This window comes from Piliocolobus tephrosceles, chromosome 1 (genome assembly GCF_002776525.5).
Source record: "Piliocolobus tephrosceles isolate RC106 chromosome 1, ASM277652v3, whole genome shotgun sequence".
Taxonomy (NCBI): Eukaryota; Metazoa; Chordata; class Mammalia; order Primates; family Cercopithecidae; genus Piliocolobus; species Piliocolobus tephrosceles.
The window spans coordinates 205,056,736-205,073,239 of record NC_045434.1 but is presented as its reverse complement, the minus strand read 5'-3'; the positions used below and the strand labels follow the sequence as shown (position 1 = coordinate 205,073,239).

Genomic DNA, 16,504 nt, shown 5'->3' with positions numbered 1-16,504 from the left:
TGCTGGCCTCTAAGGCATCTGAGTTCACTTTACCTACTCCTGAAGGGTTGGGCTGGGGAAGATGAGATGGGCAGGAGACAGCCCTCTCCTGGGGATGTCCCCATCCACGTGGCTCAGGTTGGGCATGAGGGGCAGGGTCACTCTCCACCCCCTGGTTCCAGGCAGGACTAACTCAGCCATCCCCCACACAAGCCTCGAGTTTGGAATGTCTCGGGAGAAAAAGCCTTCAGCTCCGCTGAAGCCATGGCCCCCCGTGCTGGCCTTTGTGCTCAGGAATCTTCTCCTGTCCCCACCTTCAGCTCCCTTTTTGGTGACCAAGAGGCTTTCTCTTGCTTTGCCTCATACAGCCCTGCAGCCACAGTGGGGAGAGGCCTCTTGGGAGGAGGAAATCAATTCTGTAGTACTTGGGAAGAGCCATTCTGCCCTCTCCTGTTCTGTGAGGTGGGCCCTGGCTGTTTGATGTTGGGCAAAGGACTGGAGGCTCTAAGCTTCCATTTCTCCATTTGCCAGGTAAGGGTGGGTTGGACTGTGTGAGATGTTAGGAAGAGTGTGGTGGGGCCTGCACCCTGGGCTTCCCCTTCCAGGGCTCTCCCTGGCCAGTCCTGGCCAGTTCTGTGACCTGTTCAGTGATGTCCCTATCACCATCACCCAGGGAGAAGCAGAAATGAAACTGGGTGTAACCCGAAACGGAACCATACCAGCTGTTTCAAAATAGCCTCCGCAGGAGCCTCCAAAGGGGACGTTTGTGCAACATCCTGATTTTCTTTTTCTTCTTCTTGGTTTTCATCTGCCAAAGGGGCAGGGGCTGACTGCCGGAGCCCAGGGGACTTTCCTCTTCCAAGTTTTGGGTCTTGGCACATTTGTCAGCCCTTGGGGTGGGGGGGCCCTGCTGTCTTCAGGGTCCAAGTAGTGTTCTCTTGAGTTGGTGTTTGGTTTGCTTGTGGAAATAGTGAGGCGGAGCCTGGCCTTAGCAGCTGTGGAGGACCCTGAGTTCTGCATGTTAGGAGCGGCGGGGTCTCCCCTGGCTCCTGTCATACCGTGCACTAGCTGCTCAATGCAGGGAATGGTGAACATGGCCTGCTCTGTCCTGTGCTGTCAATCAACAGCGGGTGGGTCTCAGCAAGTCACTTTACCCATGGAATCTCGGTTTCCTCACCTGGGCAATGGGGAGGGCCTCAAGGACCGCTGAGCTGATTCAATGAGATGTGGAATATTGAGTGCCATCCTCAGTGCCTGACACATACTGGGCATTTGGTCCCACTGGGACTTTTGGTTGTGCGTTGACTTGAGAGAGATGATGCTTTGGAGAACAACAGCATTCTCTCCCGGGGAGGCTCGGGGTGCTCTGTCCCTTTCTCTCCTGGGGATGCCCGGGGGTGATCTGTCTTTTTCTCTCCCGGGGAGGCTCGGGGTGATCTGTCCTTTTCCCAGACAGGATGGGGAAGGAAGGGGAGCGTAATGGTTGTCGTCAGAGTCACGGGTTTTGGGAATGAATTTTGCTGAATATCCTCCCTCCCCCCAAGAAAAAATCCCCATTAGAAAAAAGACGTTTTCCCAGGGGGTCCCTGGGTGAGTTAGTGGCCCTGACACCAGTGGTGGGGGGGTCTTGACATCCAGCCTGAGGTTGCCAAACGCCTGCTCCGATGCCTGGGGTGTGAAAGTCTTTGTCCTCAGAAGGTGGTGTTCTAGACTGGCAGGTCTGTTCCAACTCTGTCATGAGGCCACCTAAGAGGTGAGACAGGCCAAGGCTTTCAACAGGTTGGGGTGCAGGCTGGGGTCCCCTGCACAAGGCCACGCCTGCTCCACCAGAAAGACTATCACAGACAGGAGCTGTCTATGGAGCACACATACAGGGCCAGCCTCTCAGGCCATGACCCGTGCCATCACACGTGACCCGTGCCTTCACAAGTGACCCTTGCCATCACACGTGACCTGTGCCATCACACACGGCTGGTGGCCAGAAGGGCGCCATGCTTGCTTCCATGTTCTGCTATGGCCATCTTGAAATTCATAGTCACTTTGAACAAGAGCCTGTGTTTGCATTTTGCACTGGACCCCAGGAATCGTGTAGCCAGACCTGGTCACATGTTCATTACCTTGTGTGATCTGAGCAGTAGGGGTAATTGCCCCCACTTCGTAGCTAAGTAAACTGAGGCTTGGACATGTGAAGTGACCTGCCCGAGGGCTTCACAGCAGGAGTGGGGATGGGGGCAGAGCTACCTCTAACTCCAGAGCTGTGTCCCTGGCAGTGGCAATCAAGCAGAATCCCTACAGAGAGGGGCTGGCAATGGCTGGCTCGTCTGAGAAGGGGACACTGGCTGCTGGGCCCACACGGGTGCTGGTGAATGCTCAGACTCCCCAAGGCCTCCCCAGAGAGGAGACCCTGGCGTGCGGTCCTCTGGTCTTCCTCCCCAGTGCATCTTGTCACCCAGGGATGGAAGGAGTGGCTCCACCTCCTCCGCCTCTCCCAGGCTCAGTCTCCCTTTCTGCACCATGGGAGGATTCTGGGTCTGTGGCGTGGTAAAGCCGCCGGGCCGCGATGCTGATGCTGACCTTCCCTGCCCCTTCTCCAGCTGTTGACCTCAGGCCAGCGGCAGCTGCTCCTGTGTGAGACGTTGACGGAGACCGTGTACGGTGACCGCGGGCAGCTAATTAAGTCCAAGGAGCGTCGGGTCTTCCTGCTCAATGACATGCTTGTCTGCGCCAACATCAACTTCAAGTAAGTGAGCCTGGGTTGGAGGGGGCAAGCACCCCTTCCTAGAGACTCCATCCTGCCCTACTCCAGTCTTTCTGCCGGCCATTGCAGTGGGACCCCACGTGAGCTTGGTTTAGATTTCCAGTATTCCTCTCCCATCCTTCTCGGCCTGCTCTGCCGCTGGTCCCCAATGCTGGGAAGTACCTGGCGCAGTCATCGGGGGCAGCCCTCAGCCTTGGGCACACAGCTGTCCATGGTACAGCGTTGTCTGTTCTGGAACTCTGCAGTTGGTGACTAAACAGTGGTTTTGTCCACACTGAAATTCATGAGGTTCTTCCTTGTGTCTACCCCACATCCCTGTGGCTTTAACTCAAATCTGTTTTGCTCTGGCCAGATCGCAGAATTTCTCAATGTGAGCCTTTGCCTTTCCCCCACAGACCAGAGCATCATCATCAGCCCAGAGGAGCCTGGTTTCCTGGTTCTGGGCCAGGGGTTGTGGAAATGCCCAGAGCCCGGCTGCTGGGCTGTGCCTGGGAGCCGGAGCCCTGGTGTGGGGTGAGGGCAAGGCTTTAGGCCGGAGCCTGAAGATGTGGCCCGTCAGTTGCTTTAGGCTTCTGGGTATCTTATGTTTTACTCACACAGGGAGCCCAAACCACGGGTGAGACATAGGAGAGATCCAACATTCTGGGGCCTGGCTGCCCGAGGCCGCGTGGGCCTGGTGCTGGGTCTTGGGCCCTGCTGTTCTCCAGCCTTCCTGCCCTGCCCGGCTCACCTGCTCGTGTCCCCTGCTTGGTCCTGCAGGGGACCCTCTATCAAATGCTCCCTGAGAACTTCAGCGGTGGTTTTTCTAGCCAGGCTCTCAGGAGAATCTCTGCTCTCAATATTTGACAACACTTTTATTTTTATTATTTTATTTTTATTTTATTATTTTTTTGAGACGGAGTCTTGCTCTGTCTCCCAGGCTGGAGTGCAATGGCACGATCTCGGTTCACTGCAACCTCCGCCTCCCGGGTTTAAGTGATTCTCCTGCCTCAGCCTCCCGAGTAGCTGGGATTATAGACACTCGCCACCATACCTAGCTTTTTTTTTGTTTTTATTTTTTTATTAGAGACGGGGTTTCACCATGTGGGCCAGGCTAGTCTAAAACTCCTGACCTCAGGTGATTGGCCTGCCTCAGCCTCCCAAAGTGCTGGGATTACAGGCATGAGCCACCGTGCCTCACCTTGACACCACTTTAAAAAGCATCACAGAAGCAATAGTATGGCCACAATCACCGAAATCTAGGAGGGAAACAATCACCTTGGTGGAATGTGAATCCCAGCATAGCTTTTAAGCCTCTCAGCTGAATCAGTTCTAGGCTCTGGACTGAGTCAGCTTGGGCCTTCCTGAGTTTGGCCAGAGTAGGTTTGGGGATTTTCCGTGGTTACCGATCACGAGGCCTGGAAGGGGACAAACAAGGCTGTTTCAGGACCTGCGCACTCATTCACCAGCCACCCATTTGTCCACCCGTCTATGAATCCATTGAATGTAGACCGAGACCTGTCCCCTGCCTCCAGGAGCTCAGGGCCTGGTTGCAGACTCAGGCAAGGAAGCCTCTGTCACAGATGGGTCTGGGCAGGGCTTGTGGCTGACCCATTCGTTCGTTTACTCACTCACTCAATCAAAGATGGTAATTCTGCAGTCCCATTTATATCCTGGACATCATACGGTGCCGGCGGTATGATGAATACCCTCTCTGCCTTCATGTTGCTCTAGCGCAAAGTGCAAAGGGGGTGCTAGTGGCCCAGTTTTGGGGAATCAGTTTGGGTGATTTGGGCTGAGTCACTCCACTTGGCTGAGAATCAGTGTTCTTGTCTGGGATCATCCAAGCTTCCTAGCGGGGCTGTTTGTGAGACCCAGAGATGAAGGAAGGCCCGCCTCTGTCCACACCTGGCCTCTGATGCCCTCACTCCCCGCAGGAGGCTGTCTGTCCTTCCAGCCCCATGGCTGGCCCCCCACGGGGTCATGGCCCCCAGATTAGCCACTCCTTTGTAATAACAACCTCCCTTTCCTTCTTGTCTTTTTTCCCAGGCCTGCCAACCACAGGTATGCGATTCAGGGGGCTCCGGGGCTCTGGGGCTCTGGTGGCATGTGATTCTGGACGTGGGGCTGGGCCCTGGGCGCCTGGTGCTTCTACCCTGGTGAGGGCTCCCTGCTCTGCCTGGCTTGGTTTTGGCCTGAGGTCTTGCGCTGGGGCTGCGTGAAGCCTGGCTGAGCTGGTGTGGAGGAGCATTGCCCTGGGCCAGCCCTGGGGCGGGGTGGCTGCGGCCTCTCCAGGGCCTCGTCCTCTCTCTCCGGACAGGGGCCAGCTGGAGATCAGCAGCCTGGTGCCCCTGGGGCCCAAGTACGTGGTGAAGTGGAACACGGCACTGCCCCAGGTGCAGGTGGTGGAGGTGGGCCAGGACGGTGGCACCTATGACAAGGACAATGTGCTCATCCAGCACGCAGGTGCCAAGAAGGCCTCCACGTCAGGGCAGGCCCAGAGTGAGTACCCCCTCTCTGTGCCCTGCATGCATCACCCTTGCCCTCACCAGCCACAGTCTGGGCTGCTCCTACCCAGGGTTGGCCCCGTCTTGGGGACTCCTACACAGGCTGATGGGTGGCTTGGCCGGGAAGCTCTTGCTGGTTTTGCAGCCCCACCCTGGACCGAAATGCAGAGCTACAGCCTCACCTGGGTGTGCACAGGTACATCTCCCAATCCATGCACTTTGCTCTGTCTCCACATTGGGTGCCACACACCCAGTCCTGCTGTGGCAGCTACCTGGCTGCTCTCCTTCCTTCCTCCTACCTGTGCCCCCTCCCTGTCCATCCTCTGTCCATCCCCAGGGCTGATTCTTCAAAATTCAGGTCAGATCATTGCGTGTCATCCCACCCTAGTGGCTTCCATTGCCGGTCCTGGGGGCACCCCACCTGCCTCACTCACCTCCCTTTGCCCCTTCTCTCTGCTGCAGCCATGCCGGCCTCTCTGGGCTCCTGGATAGGCCACGCGCCCTCCCACCATGCCCTCTCCAGCCTGTGCCTTTTGCCAAGTACTCTCCTGCCATCCTGTTTTTGTCTCATCTATGCTTGGCTCAAATGGCATTTCCTCAGAGAAGCCTTTTCTTGTGCCCTCATGCCGAGCCAGGTTGCCCCTCCTGTGCTCTCGAGACCTCTGGTGCATTTTCCCCTTTATGAGTGAGTGACCGGTTGATGTCTCTCCTCTCAGCCTGGCTGCAGCCCTGTCCGGGAGCCCAGGGCACGATGGGCATTAATAAGTGTTCCTTGAATGCATGCAGGATGCTAAATTGCAGGGCTAGCAGAAAGGAACCCTGTGCCCAGAGGCATCTTCCATGGGTGAGAAAGGCACTGGGGTTTCACTTCCCCCTCTGTCTGCTGTCTGACCCGGGAGGTTGCCTCATGGGCCGCTCACAATTCTGGAAATTCTGAGGGAGCGATTGCACCACCTACTCTTGCCGTCTGGGTGCTGGTCTGGGACAGCTGTGCCCACTTCCAGATGCTGTCTCTTTCCGCAGTTCTGCTGGGTAGGAAGAATCCTCTGGCCCACGTGCCTTCCTCGGAGGCACCTTCTGCCCTGGCTCGACCACACTCTCCCTCGCCGCTGCTTGGGGCACAGGGTTCCTTTCTGCTGGCCGCAGGGTCTAGCATCCTTCACGCACTCCAGGGTCACTTAGGGGATCCCTTCTTCAGTGACAATGACGTGTCTGTAGCCGCATTCCTCAAACCAGAGTCACGTACTGCCAGACCCCTTCTAAAGGGGAAAGAAGTTCTTGTGGAACCCTTCATTATATTGTATTCAAATATACACAAATACAAACCCCCCTGTAATCAACGCCTTCTGCTTATAGCCTTTGAAGAACCATAAAACCAAAACCAAATCACAGATTGAATAAAAATAAAGCTACAAAACCATAACATTCCAATTAACAGCATTAATGTAACTTGATGGATGATGTTGTTTTGCTGAAACCAATTTGCTCACAATGTGGATGTGGCGCAGGCCCTGGTAGAGCAGGTGCCTCTGAGTTTTTGTGCCTGTGCTACAGGGTGCCCTTTGGGGATCTGCATTTCTCATGAGCTCCCCAGTTTGGGTCACTGCAGAGCCCCTCTGATGTGAGCGCATTGTCCACATCCCAAGCTCGCCACGCTCTTTGCTTGTTACCCGGTGACCATTCAGGGGCCACAGTCCATGGAAGCCTTGATACCAGGCAGCAGAGTGTGGCTTTAAACTCATTCCACACAGGTGACTCAGGATACGCACCTGTTTTTCAGATCATTTCATCTCAATGAAAACCCCCTTTAAGACGTTCCCTCCATTCCCCTGGGGCTTCGTAAGACCTCAGTGTGCAAAACCATGGCCTAGAGAATACAGTCCAAATTCCTAGCCCGGTGTTCAAAGCCTTCCCCATCTGGTCCTCCTGGACCCTGCTGCTCTATCTCTAGCTGCAGCCCCCTACCCCCATCTCATCCTTACTCCATCTGTATCATCACTGGGGATCTGGGCCCACTCACCCCATCACTGTCCCACCACGCTGATATTTCTCCCCACCACCTCCTACCACCCACCTTCGTTAACTGACTGCTTCTTCCACCACTCGTCCTGCCCAGGTCATAAGCTTCGGAAGAGTGGGGACCCTGTCTGTCTTGTGTACTGCTGTCTCCAGTCTCTAGCATGGAATCTGGCACATGATAGGTCCTCAGGATGTCTTTGAACAACTTGCTGTTCACGGGGTGCCTCAAGCCACCGTGCCTTTGCACACGCCCTTGTCTTTCTCTCCCGGCAGTGCCCACCACACTTCCAGCCCCATGCAGGCCCCTCCCCAATCCCAGGCACAGCTTGCTCTTGGTCTTGTGGTCTCATACAGCCCTTTGTACAGACTGACTGTGGCCTGGATCTCAGGTGTTAGACTTCGCCCTTGAAAGGATCTGGTTTCCCAGCTAGTCTGGGCGCTCTGGTCAGGGTAGGAACTGGATAATGTTACTTTCTGGATCTTTTTTGTTGTGAGCAGATGCTTGGCTTCTTGTTAACGCCTTCTTCACCTGAGCCTGAATTGGTCTCTTCTCTGCCCAGATAAGGTGTACCTCGGCCCCCCACGCCTCTTCCAGGAGCTGCAGGACCTGCAGAAGGACCTGGCCGTGGTGGAGCAGATCACGCTTCTCATCAGCACGCTGCACGGCACCTACCAGGTACGTGGCCTGGCCTGGCCTTTTTGGCCTGAGCTCCCTGATGTGGGCAGTGCCTGGATTCAGCAAGCTCAGTAGGGAGGGGCTCCTCTCCTGGCCCATGCCCACCATGCGCTTCTGGCTTCTGAGCTCCCATAGGCAACCGTTGCTGCTGAAGCTCTGTGTCCCTGCCTGGAAGTCTCTTGTGCGGCCCCTGGTTCGGGTACACCCTCTGGTTTGGGTTGAGCGGAGCCTGGCTGTGGGGTCTTTGTTTGTTCTCTGCACAGTGGCCATTCTATCATGTGGCCCCTCCTGGGCCTCTGCCCAGTCTGGAAGGGAAGTGGCTGCGACGGCATGTCCCTCTCAGAGGAGGGCTGCCAGGTGGGATCTGAGTCCAGGGCTGGGCAGCCTGGGGCATGGCAAGTTGGCCTCCTGCTTGGGGCTAAATGTGCAGCCTCAGTGAGGCTCCAGGACTGCTTCAGTTCCCTTCCTCTGGGGTGCTGTGATTCCTATAGGATCTGGTGTGGCTTTTGGGGAACCAGTGGGCTGTGTGGTAACCTCATTCGCCTCCTGAACCCTAGAACCTGAACATGACCGTGGCTCAAGACTGGTGCCTGGCCCTGCAGAGGCTGATGCGGGTGAAGGAGGAAGAGATCCACTCGGCCAACAAATGCCGTCTCAGGCTCCTGCTTCCTGGGAAACCTGACAAGTGAGAGGAGCGGGTCTTGGAGGGAGGGCTGCTGCCTCTGCTGGGCTTCCAGTGGAGCAGGGGATCCGGAGAGGGTACCTGGAGCCCTCTTATTTGTCAAGATGCCATGGTGGGAGTGGATATGTAGGCATCATGGGCAGTGTCTGGGATAGCACCTGGCACACAGTAGGTGCTCATGGGAAGACAGTGGGATGAATGAATGAATGAACACCCTGGTCATATCCTGGATAAGCCTGGCTCACTGTTAGGATACTCAGACACTCTGCCATTGGTCAGTTCCATTGCACTATGTCCTTTTCAGTCACATCAGCCTATCTAGGCCCCCAGGCCAGGCCCTGGGTTTCCTCTCTCTGGACCCAGCCTCCCCCCCAGCACTACCTTACCCCCAAAATGCCCACCACAGGAGCTGTGCACAGTAGACCCCAACTGAGGTTTGTGGAACTGATGATAGACGTAGCTGTTTGCCCTGGCAGAGACAGGGAAAGGTGTCTTTCTGGTCCTCCTGAGGCTTTGTAAGTTGGGTCTTTTTATTTCCACTTTACAGATGAGGAAGGTGAGGCTCAGAGAGTTACAGGAGAGGCTGAAGGCCACACTGTGAGAGGCAGAGCTGGGTCCTGATGGGGTCTGACTCTGAAGCCCAGGCCAGTGCAGTGAGGGGGCTCAATGCCCAGGTTTTGGCTTCCAGGGTGGGGTGAAGGTAGGGATAGAGTGTCACAAGCACAGTGGCTGCAAGGAAGAGAAAGTTGGAGCACTATCATTTGAGGCAGGACCATGGGCTCGGTTCCCCCGGAACCATGTGCAGGAGTCAGCAGCTTTGAATCTACCACCTCTCTGCCGAGTGGCCTGCCCATCTCTCTTCTTCCATCTCCCTTCTCTCTGCCTCCCATTCTCCACGCGCACCCTAGAGGCTTGTGACACTGCCCTGCCCACCTCCCAAAGGGCTGGGAAGGCCCCCACTGCTCCGAGGTGAGAGGACAGTATGGTGACAGCAGCAACCTCTGGTTGCCCCAAGCTGGTACTTAACCCGATTCATTCATTTCTTCATTCATTCTTGTGTCATTCATTCTTCATTCATGTGTCCACTCAGCAAACATTTACTGAGCAACTGCCCCATGCCAGGTGCTGGGAACAGACCCAAGTGAGACCCATTCCTCCCTCTAGAGGCACGTGGTCAGACACGTAAGGTGTCTAAGGCCTGTGGACAGCTGACCGCTGACTAGGTGGAGTCGCAGCCTGCAGAGGCTCTGCCGGGCACAAAGCCAGAGGCTCCTGGAGCCAGGCTGGGGAGCGTGGCTCGGCCACTCTGGCCAGGTACCTCCCTCTGGGGGCCGTTGTGGGTGAAGGGATTCCTCCTCCAGGGGACTGAGGCTTTGCCAGGCCACTGACCTCTTTGGCCACGTTTTGGGGATGCTCTGACCAGACCTCCCCAATCTCCAGGGCACGTGGGTTGGAGGAAGTACTACGTGACAGCTGGGGGAGCCTGGCCCTTGTGTGGGTACTCACACATCCAACCTCACCCTTCTCACCGCAGGTCCGGCCGCCCCATCAGCTTCATGGTGGTTTTCATCACCCCCAACCCCCTGAGCAAGATTTCCTGGGTCAACAGGTTACATCTGGCCAAAATCGGACTCCGTGAGTATAGCCCCAGGGAGAGTGCCCCAGGGGGCGGGGGTGCAGAGAGGGGAGGTTTGGGGTGTGTGAGGGTACAGGATGGGTGTTCAGGGTCTGTGGGGGCCAGGGAGGCTTCTGAGTGGGAGGGAGGCGGTGTAGTGGAGAAACAGCTGGGGCCGGAGCCGGAGCCCTGAGGCTCTGCTCTGTGACCCTGTTCAAGTCACTTCCCCTCTCTGAGCCTCAGCTTCCCCATCTAGGAATTGATGGAACTTGACAGAAAGTAAATTAGTGGTTGCCAGGGACCTGGGAGGAGAGGGTAATGGAGAGTGACTGCTAAGGGTTTTTTGGTGGAGGTAATGAAATGTTCTAAAATTAGATGGTGGTGATTACTTAACTCTGTGACTACACCAAAAATCAGTGATGTGTGCACTTCAAAAGGGTGCATTTTATGGTAACTGAATTATATCTCAATAAAAATGATACCTGGAAAAATGATGCAGGTTGGACTATACTGATTCTCAAAGACCAAAGACCTCACTACTATGCTTTTCTTCTGGTGCACCCCATGATACGAATACAGATGCATAAATGGATATTTATGTGCACTTTTCTGAGTATTTTCTGTGCATCTTTTTCATTTCACATTCACAATATCCCTAAGAGTTAGGTCTGTTGAGAATCTCTTTTTCCATTGAGGATTCTGAGGCCCAGAGAGGTTCAGGGACTTGCCTGAGGTCACACAGCAGGAAGGGGCAGATCTGGGCTGCAGACCCTGGGCAGCCTGCCTCCAAAGCCCAGTCTCGATCCCTGTCCGTTCAGCTTCCTCGGCTTGGCAAGAGTCTGTCTGCAGACTGTGTTCATTAAGTTGTAATTACTTTACTTGTCCATTTTTTGAGTTGATGAGAGGCTCATGTACCCTCCAGGCAGAGCTGTTATTCCCTATGATGTACCACAGTTCGCATTTGCTGATGCCAGCCAATAGCAGGGACATTTTTTTGATTTTGTTTCTGGTATGATCTTTCTATAGAGAAGCACACATTTCCAACAGGTTTTAAAACATTTACAGAAGGCCAGGAACAGTGGCTCACTGTAATCCCAGCACTTTGGGAGGCTGAGGCAGGTGGATCACAAGGTCAGGAGATTGAGACATGCTTGCTAACATGGTGAAACCCTGTTTCTACTAAAAATGCAAAAAATGAGCCTGGCATACACCCATAGTCCCAGCTACTCGGGAGGCCAAAGCAGGAGAATTGCTGGAATCTGGGAGTTTGAGTTTGCAGTGAGCCGAGATCACACCACCGCACTCCAGCCTGGGCAACAGAGCCAGACTCCATCTCAAAACCAAACCAAACCAAACCAAACCAAAACAAAACAAAAACATTTCTGGAAAGAAGTCAGGACCTTTGGTTGGGCGCAGTGGCTCACGCCTGTAATCCTAGCACTTTTGGAGGCCGAGGTGGGCAGATCACCTGAGGTCAGGAGTTCGAGACGAGCCTGGCCAACATGGTGAAACTCCGTCTCTACTAAAAATACAAAAAAATTAGCCAGGCGTGGTGGCACATGTCTGTAGTCCCAGCTACTCGGGAGGTTGGGCAGGAGAATCACTTGAACCCAGGAGGCGGAGGTTGCAGTGAGCCAAGATCGTGCCACTGTACTCCAGCCTATGCAATAGAGTGAGACTCCATCTCACACACACACACACACACACACACACACACACACAAAAGTTAGGACCTTTGTCACTGGTTTTCATTAATTGAAAAATCTATTGAGACTCTACATAATTTTGGGCATGGGGGAAAGAATAATGACAAAAGCAGAGAGAGCTCTGCTCTCAAGGAACTTAAAATTTATGAGGGTCAGGGAGGAGGACATTAAATGGGGAGCAAATCTGCAAGCAGGAGTTATGCTGTGCAGGGCATAGAGCTGGTCTGGGACTGCCATCTGGAGGACCTGGAGGCAGGGACCTCAGAAGCTGCACAAAGATCTGGGTGGAGTGATCCAGGCATGGGGACAGCAAGTGCAAAGGCCCTGAGGTAGGGACAAAAGGAAGCCCAGAGTGGCCAGCACTGGCAGATGAAGGGGAGGGATGTAGGTGGGTGGGTGTGTTGTGGGCCGGTTTTCTGGGCAGCCGGGGAGAGCCATATGGGATTTGTTCTGGGCATGATGGGAAGCTGTGCATTATAGCATTGAGAGCTGGATAATGTCCTGATCTGATTTTCATTTAAGTGGGTCATTCTGGCTGCTGTAGGGAGAGGGCATGGGAGAGGCAGTTGTGGAGGTAGGGGAAGGAATGGGGAGTGGTTGCCTGTGGGGGAACCTGGACCAGAGGCTTCTACTCAGCCCATCCCTTCTTGGATCCAGTGCTGATATTGCTCTGGCCTCAGCTGGATGTTTCTGGGTGACAGAAAGGCCTTTGGAGTGTGCAGAAAGGGTTTTAAGCAGAAGCTGCCCTGTCCCTGGCAGAAGACTTTGGGAATCCTGGCCCTCAGAAAGGCTAACATGGCTTCCCTGCCCCTTGGACCATGCGCTCCCCTCCCCACCCCATGCATCACTTCCATCCTGGGAAGTGCCCAAGCCCCATGTGTACACCTGCTTTAAAGGCAGATGAATCTCCTGTTTGAACCACATGTGCTTTGCTGCATGGGGCTTGGTGCTGGAGGGATGGGAGATGGCGATTTGGGCAGCCCCAGCTCTCCGCAGCCTGTGAAGACGCTTGTCTGCCTTATCTCCACACAGCTTCACTGCAGCAAAAGTTTTAATGGAAGGAGAGTCATTTGAAATCTTATTTGAATGCCTGTGTTCCCTTGGGGCTTGAATTATTTGTTTCTTTTATTTTGCCAGTACTTTTTTTTTTTTTTTTAATCTGCAGTGCCTGGTTTGGGAGGGGACGATAATATGAGCCTGTTAGAAATAGAATATGTTAAAAACATTTATTCACAAAGCCTGTTATTCCTTTATTTTATTTTCTGTATCTTTCTCTCTCCCTGACTACAGTGTGTCAGGATCATAATCTGAAGATTGAGAAAGGAGAGGGATGCGGTGGGGTGCCTGGGATCTGGGAGAGGGTATTAGCTCTGCCCTTTGGAGGGGCAGGGAGCCCTGGGGAATCTGTGGACCCAGTTCAAACCCCAGCATGGCCACCACCATACCTTGTGGTCCTGGGAAAGGCAGACTCCATCCCGAGACCCAGTTTTCCTATTTGTGAGTTGGACTAGATCTCCAAGGGCCCTGTTGCATTCTTTGGCACACAGGAAGGTTTGAGAGGCAGTAAGGGGTGGTCCTCAGCACCATGGGAAATGGAGCCAGACCATCTGGGTTCCGTTCCCAGCTCTACCACTGACCAGCTCTGTGATCCCGGCAAACTGCTCTGAGATGCCTTGGATTTTCCATCAGAAAATGGGGAAAATGCCAGTGCCCCCTGCACAGGGGTCTCATGAAAATGTGGGGAGGTGGCGCGTGGAAGATGCCTAGACAGCCAGCCCTTGGCATACAGGAGCTGTGAGGGAGGTTCATAGGTCGAGCAGTGTCTGCATTTCAGATGGGGAATGGCCTTTCTGAGGTCACACGCGATTTAGTACAGGGCCAGGATATCTTCCTACCTCCTTCTACTCGTTCGGCTCTTGTTGGTAAAAGCTCCAGAACAGGGCTGCAGATGGAAGGCCCCAGAGAAGGAAGAGGTGAGGTAGGGGCTCCCTGACTTCCCTTCCTGTACCCTCCCCCGACACCACCTGCTCTGCTCACACAGCTGCATTGCTGTCCCATACCCTCGGGCCCTCGGGAGCTCCTCCCACCCATGGCCCTCCTCATTCCCACCTCTCAAGGGGACATGGGCCTGGCAGGCCGTGGCTAATGCCAAACTCACAGGGACATAACCAGGTGGCCCAAGGCAGTGAGCCTGAGTGCAGGGCTGGGCCCTCCCTTGCCGCCTCTCATTCGGTTTAGTTTTCTGGCCCATAGTCATCACACTGACGCCAGTTTTCCTTTCAGTGATGACTCCAGCTGCTGGGTCCTGAGCACAGCCCTGGCAGCGTGTGAAGTGCGTTCTAGACCTCATCACGTCCTTTAACCCTCACTGCTGTCCCACAGGCTGGTGCTGGGATCTGCCCACGCCCTGCAGCTGGAAGGGATGGGTCTGTTCTCCAGGAGTGGGGCCGAGGACATGGCCTTGGAGCCTGACCCTGGTTTTACCCCAGCTGGGAGACTGGCCACTTGCCTGGCCTCCCTGGACACCAATGGCCCTCTCTGTAGGGGACAGGTGGTTGCATGAGATGCCTGCTGAGGTCTGGCCCAGTCTGATATCTGTGGCTGTGGCCAGCAGCATCTCTGTGGTGCTGGGGAGGTGTGTGTGGTATCTTGAAGGTGGCTTTAAGTCTGGGAGGTTCAGGAAGAGCAGTAAAGGCACGATACTGGGACTGAGCCCAGTAGGAGTCTGGGAGGCAGGTCGGGCTGGAGAAGCAGGGCAGGCCTGCGGTGGGCTTAGCTGCCCTCAGTAATAGGAGCAGCGAGGACAGCCACTGTCATGGCTGCTCTTTCCGGAGTGCCTGGTGTCTGCTAGGCATGATATATATGATTTCCAGTGCTCACAACTCCATATGGTTGGAGTTCTTTCCCCCATTTTCTAGATGAGGCCACAGGCTCAGAAAGGGTAAGTACCTGGCTCCGTGTCACACAGCGAGTTGGAGACTGAGGTGGGATCTGCCCGGGCCCTTCTAGCAGACCAGAGGGGATTGTTCTGAGGGTGGTGGGGAATCTGCAAACCTGGGGCTGTTCCCTGTGTCCCATGGGGAGCTCTCATGCCTAGGGGGTGTTGGCAAACAGAGCTGGGTGCTAAATAAGCCCCCACCTAGTGTCAACTGGAAATCGCGGCTCTGCCGTTGGTGCCAGTTCTTCATGTCACTTATCCCAAGCGGGCTTTCAATTTTCAGCGACAGCAGCCTTCTAATTTGGTCTCCGCCACTCTGGTTTTGTGACGGGAACAATGGCAGTGGCAGATGGGGAGCAACGACTCCATTTTCTTGTAATGTCCCCAGTCGCAGGCAGGGAAGGCACCATCTGGAAGGAGAAGGTCAGATCATTAAAAAAATACATACGAATAAATTGCCAGGACTTGATGGGCTGTGGGTGTTTGGGGAGGAAAGAGAGGAGCTGAGCTCTGGGCGCCCTGGTGATGGGGGCTAGGGCGGGGAGATGCTCATTCACCCAGCTCCTGCAGGCTGTGGGGTGAGGAATTGGGGGTCCAGACCAGAGGTCTTGTCTGGTAGAGGTGAGGATCTGCTTGATTGTAAGTTCCTTGAGAGCAGAGACAAGCTCTCAAATCTGGCCTATCTTTATTTGCTGCCCCGGGGCTTGTCCAAGAGGCAGCGTGGTGAGCCCCGGCACGCTAGGAGAGGCTAGGAGAGCTGTGCTTCCCCGGGACGAGCTGCGTTGCAGGCACCATGCAAGGTGCCCCCGTAGGTTAGTTCCTTGGCACCTGGGCCTTCCCCTGCTTTCCCCTTTCCTCTGCTGGCCAGCGTGGAGTGTGGATGGAAGGACCTGTTTCCCATAATGGCTGTGAGGATGCAGTGAGGCAGTGTGGAAACTGTGAGGTGGGGGCACGTAGAAGCGTCTGTTATGGCAATGTGCGCACCCTGTGCGGTCGTGCCCTTCCCCTGAGGGTCTCTCATGTTGGCCTTTCCTCCCTGGTGGCAGGGATCAGGTCTTACGTAACTCTGCTTCCAGGGACCAGCAGGGTAGAGGGCTGGACATGGAGGACGACGGCTCTGGGCCCACTTCGGGAATGAGTTCATTGCTCAGTGACTCAGGCCGGAGGGGTGAGCCCGCTGGGTGCTGGTGCCTTCACGTCATCATGCCTGACATTTGGGAATGTCTTTCACTTTTCAAATAGCATCTCACCTGCCACCTCATTCCAGCTCCTCTTGCTGTGCCGGTGTTCAGATGCCACCTCTCTCGGGCAGTGATGGCCTGCGGCTGCTCTCGTGTCCAGCCCTTCGCTCTGACCCGGCAGCATCTCTTCGATGAAAGCGAGTCAGATTAATGTTCATGTCAGGGGTACATCTGACAAACCTAGAAAATGAAGCTCTGAGAAAAGAGACTTTGTTCATGTCCCTGAATGTATTGATGGTCTGTGGTGGGTCCAGCCCTGTGTGAGTGGGTTGGGTGAGGTGTAGAAGGAAATAGGGTGGGAGGTTTCGGCCTTCACAGAACACTGGCATGGTGGGGGAGCCCCTACTTCCATGTGCACACACACACACGCACGCACACATGCACATGTGCACGCACACACACGC

General features: G+C 55.0%; 1 protein-coding gene across 2 annotated transcripts in view; it reads left to right on the top strand.

Moving 5' to 3' along the window:
- The window catches only part of ARHGEF10L (Rho guanine nucleotide exchange factor 10 like), an 80,617-nt gene that overhangs the window by 11,708 nt on the left and 52,405 nt on the right, over positions 1-16,504 (top strand). For both annotated transcript variants that reach the window (XM_023219828.2, XM_023219829.3), the window contains exons 8-12: positions 2,574-2,719; positions 5,037-5,218; positions 7,803-7,918; positions 8,476-8,603; positions 10,135-10,235. In XM_023219828.2, the coding sequence (XP_023075596.1) occupies positions 2,574-2,719; positions 5,037-5,218; positions 7,803-7,918; positions 8,476-8,603; positions 10,135-10,235 (673 nt within the window). The remainder of the gene's footprint in view (positions 1-2,573; positions 2,720-5,036; positions 5,219-7,802; positions 7,919-8,475; positions 8,604-10,134; positions 10,236-16,504) is intronic.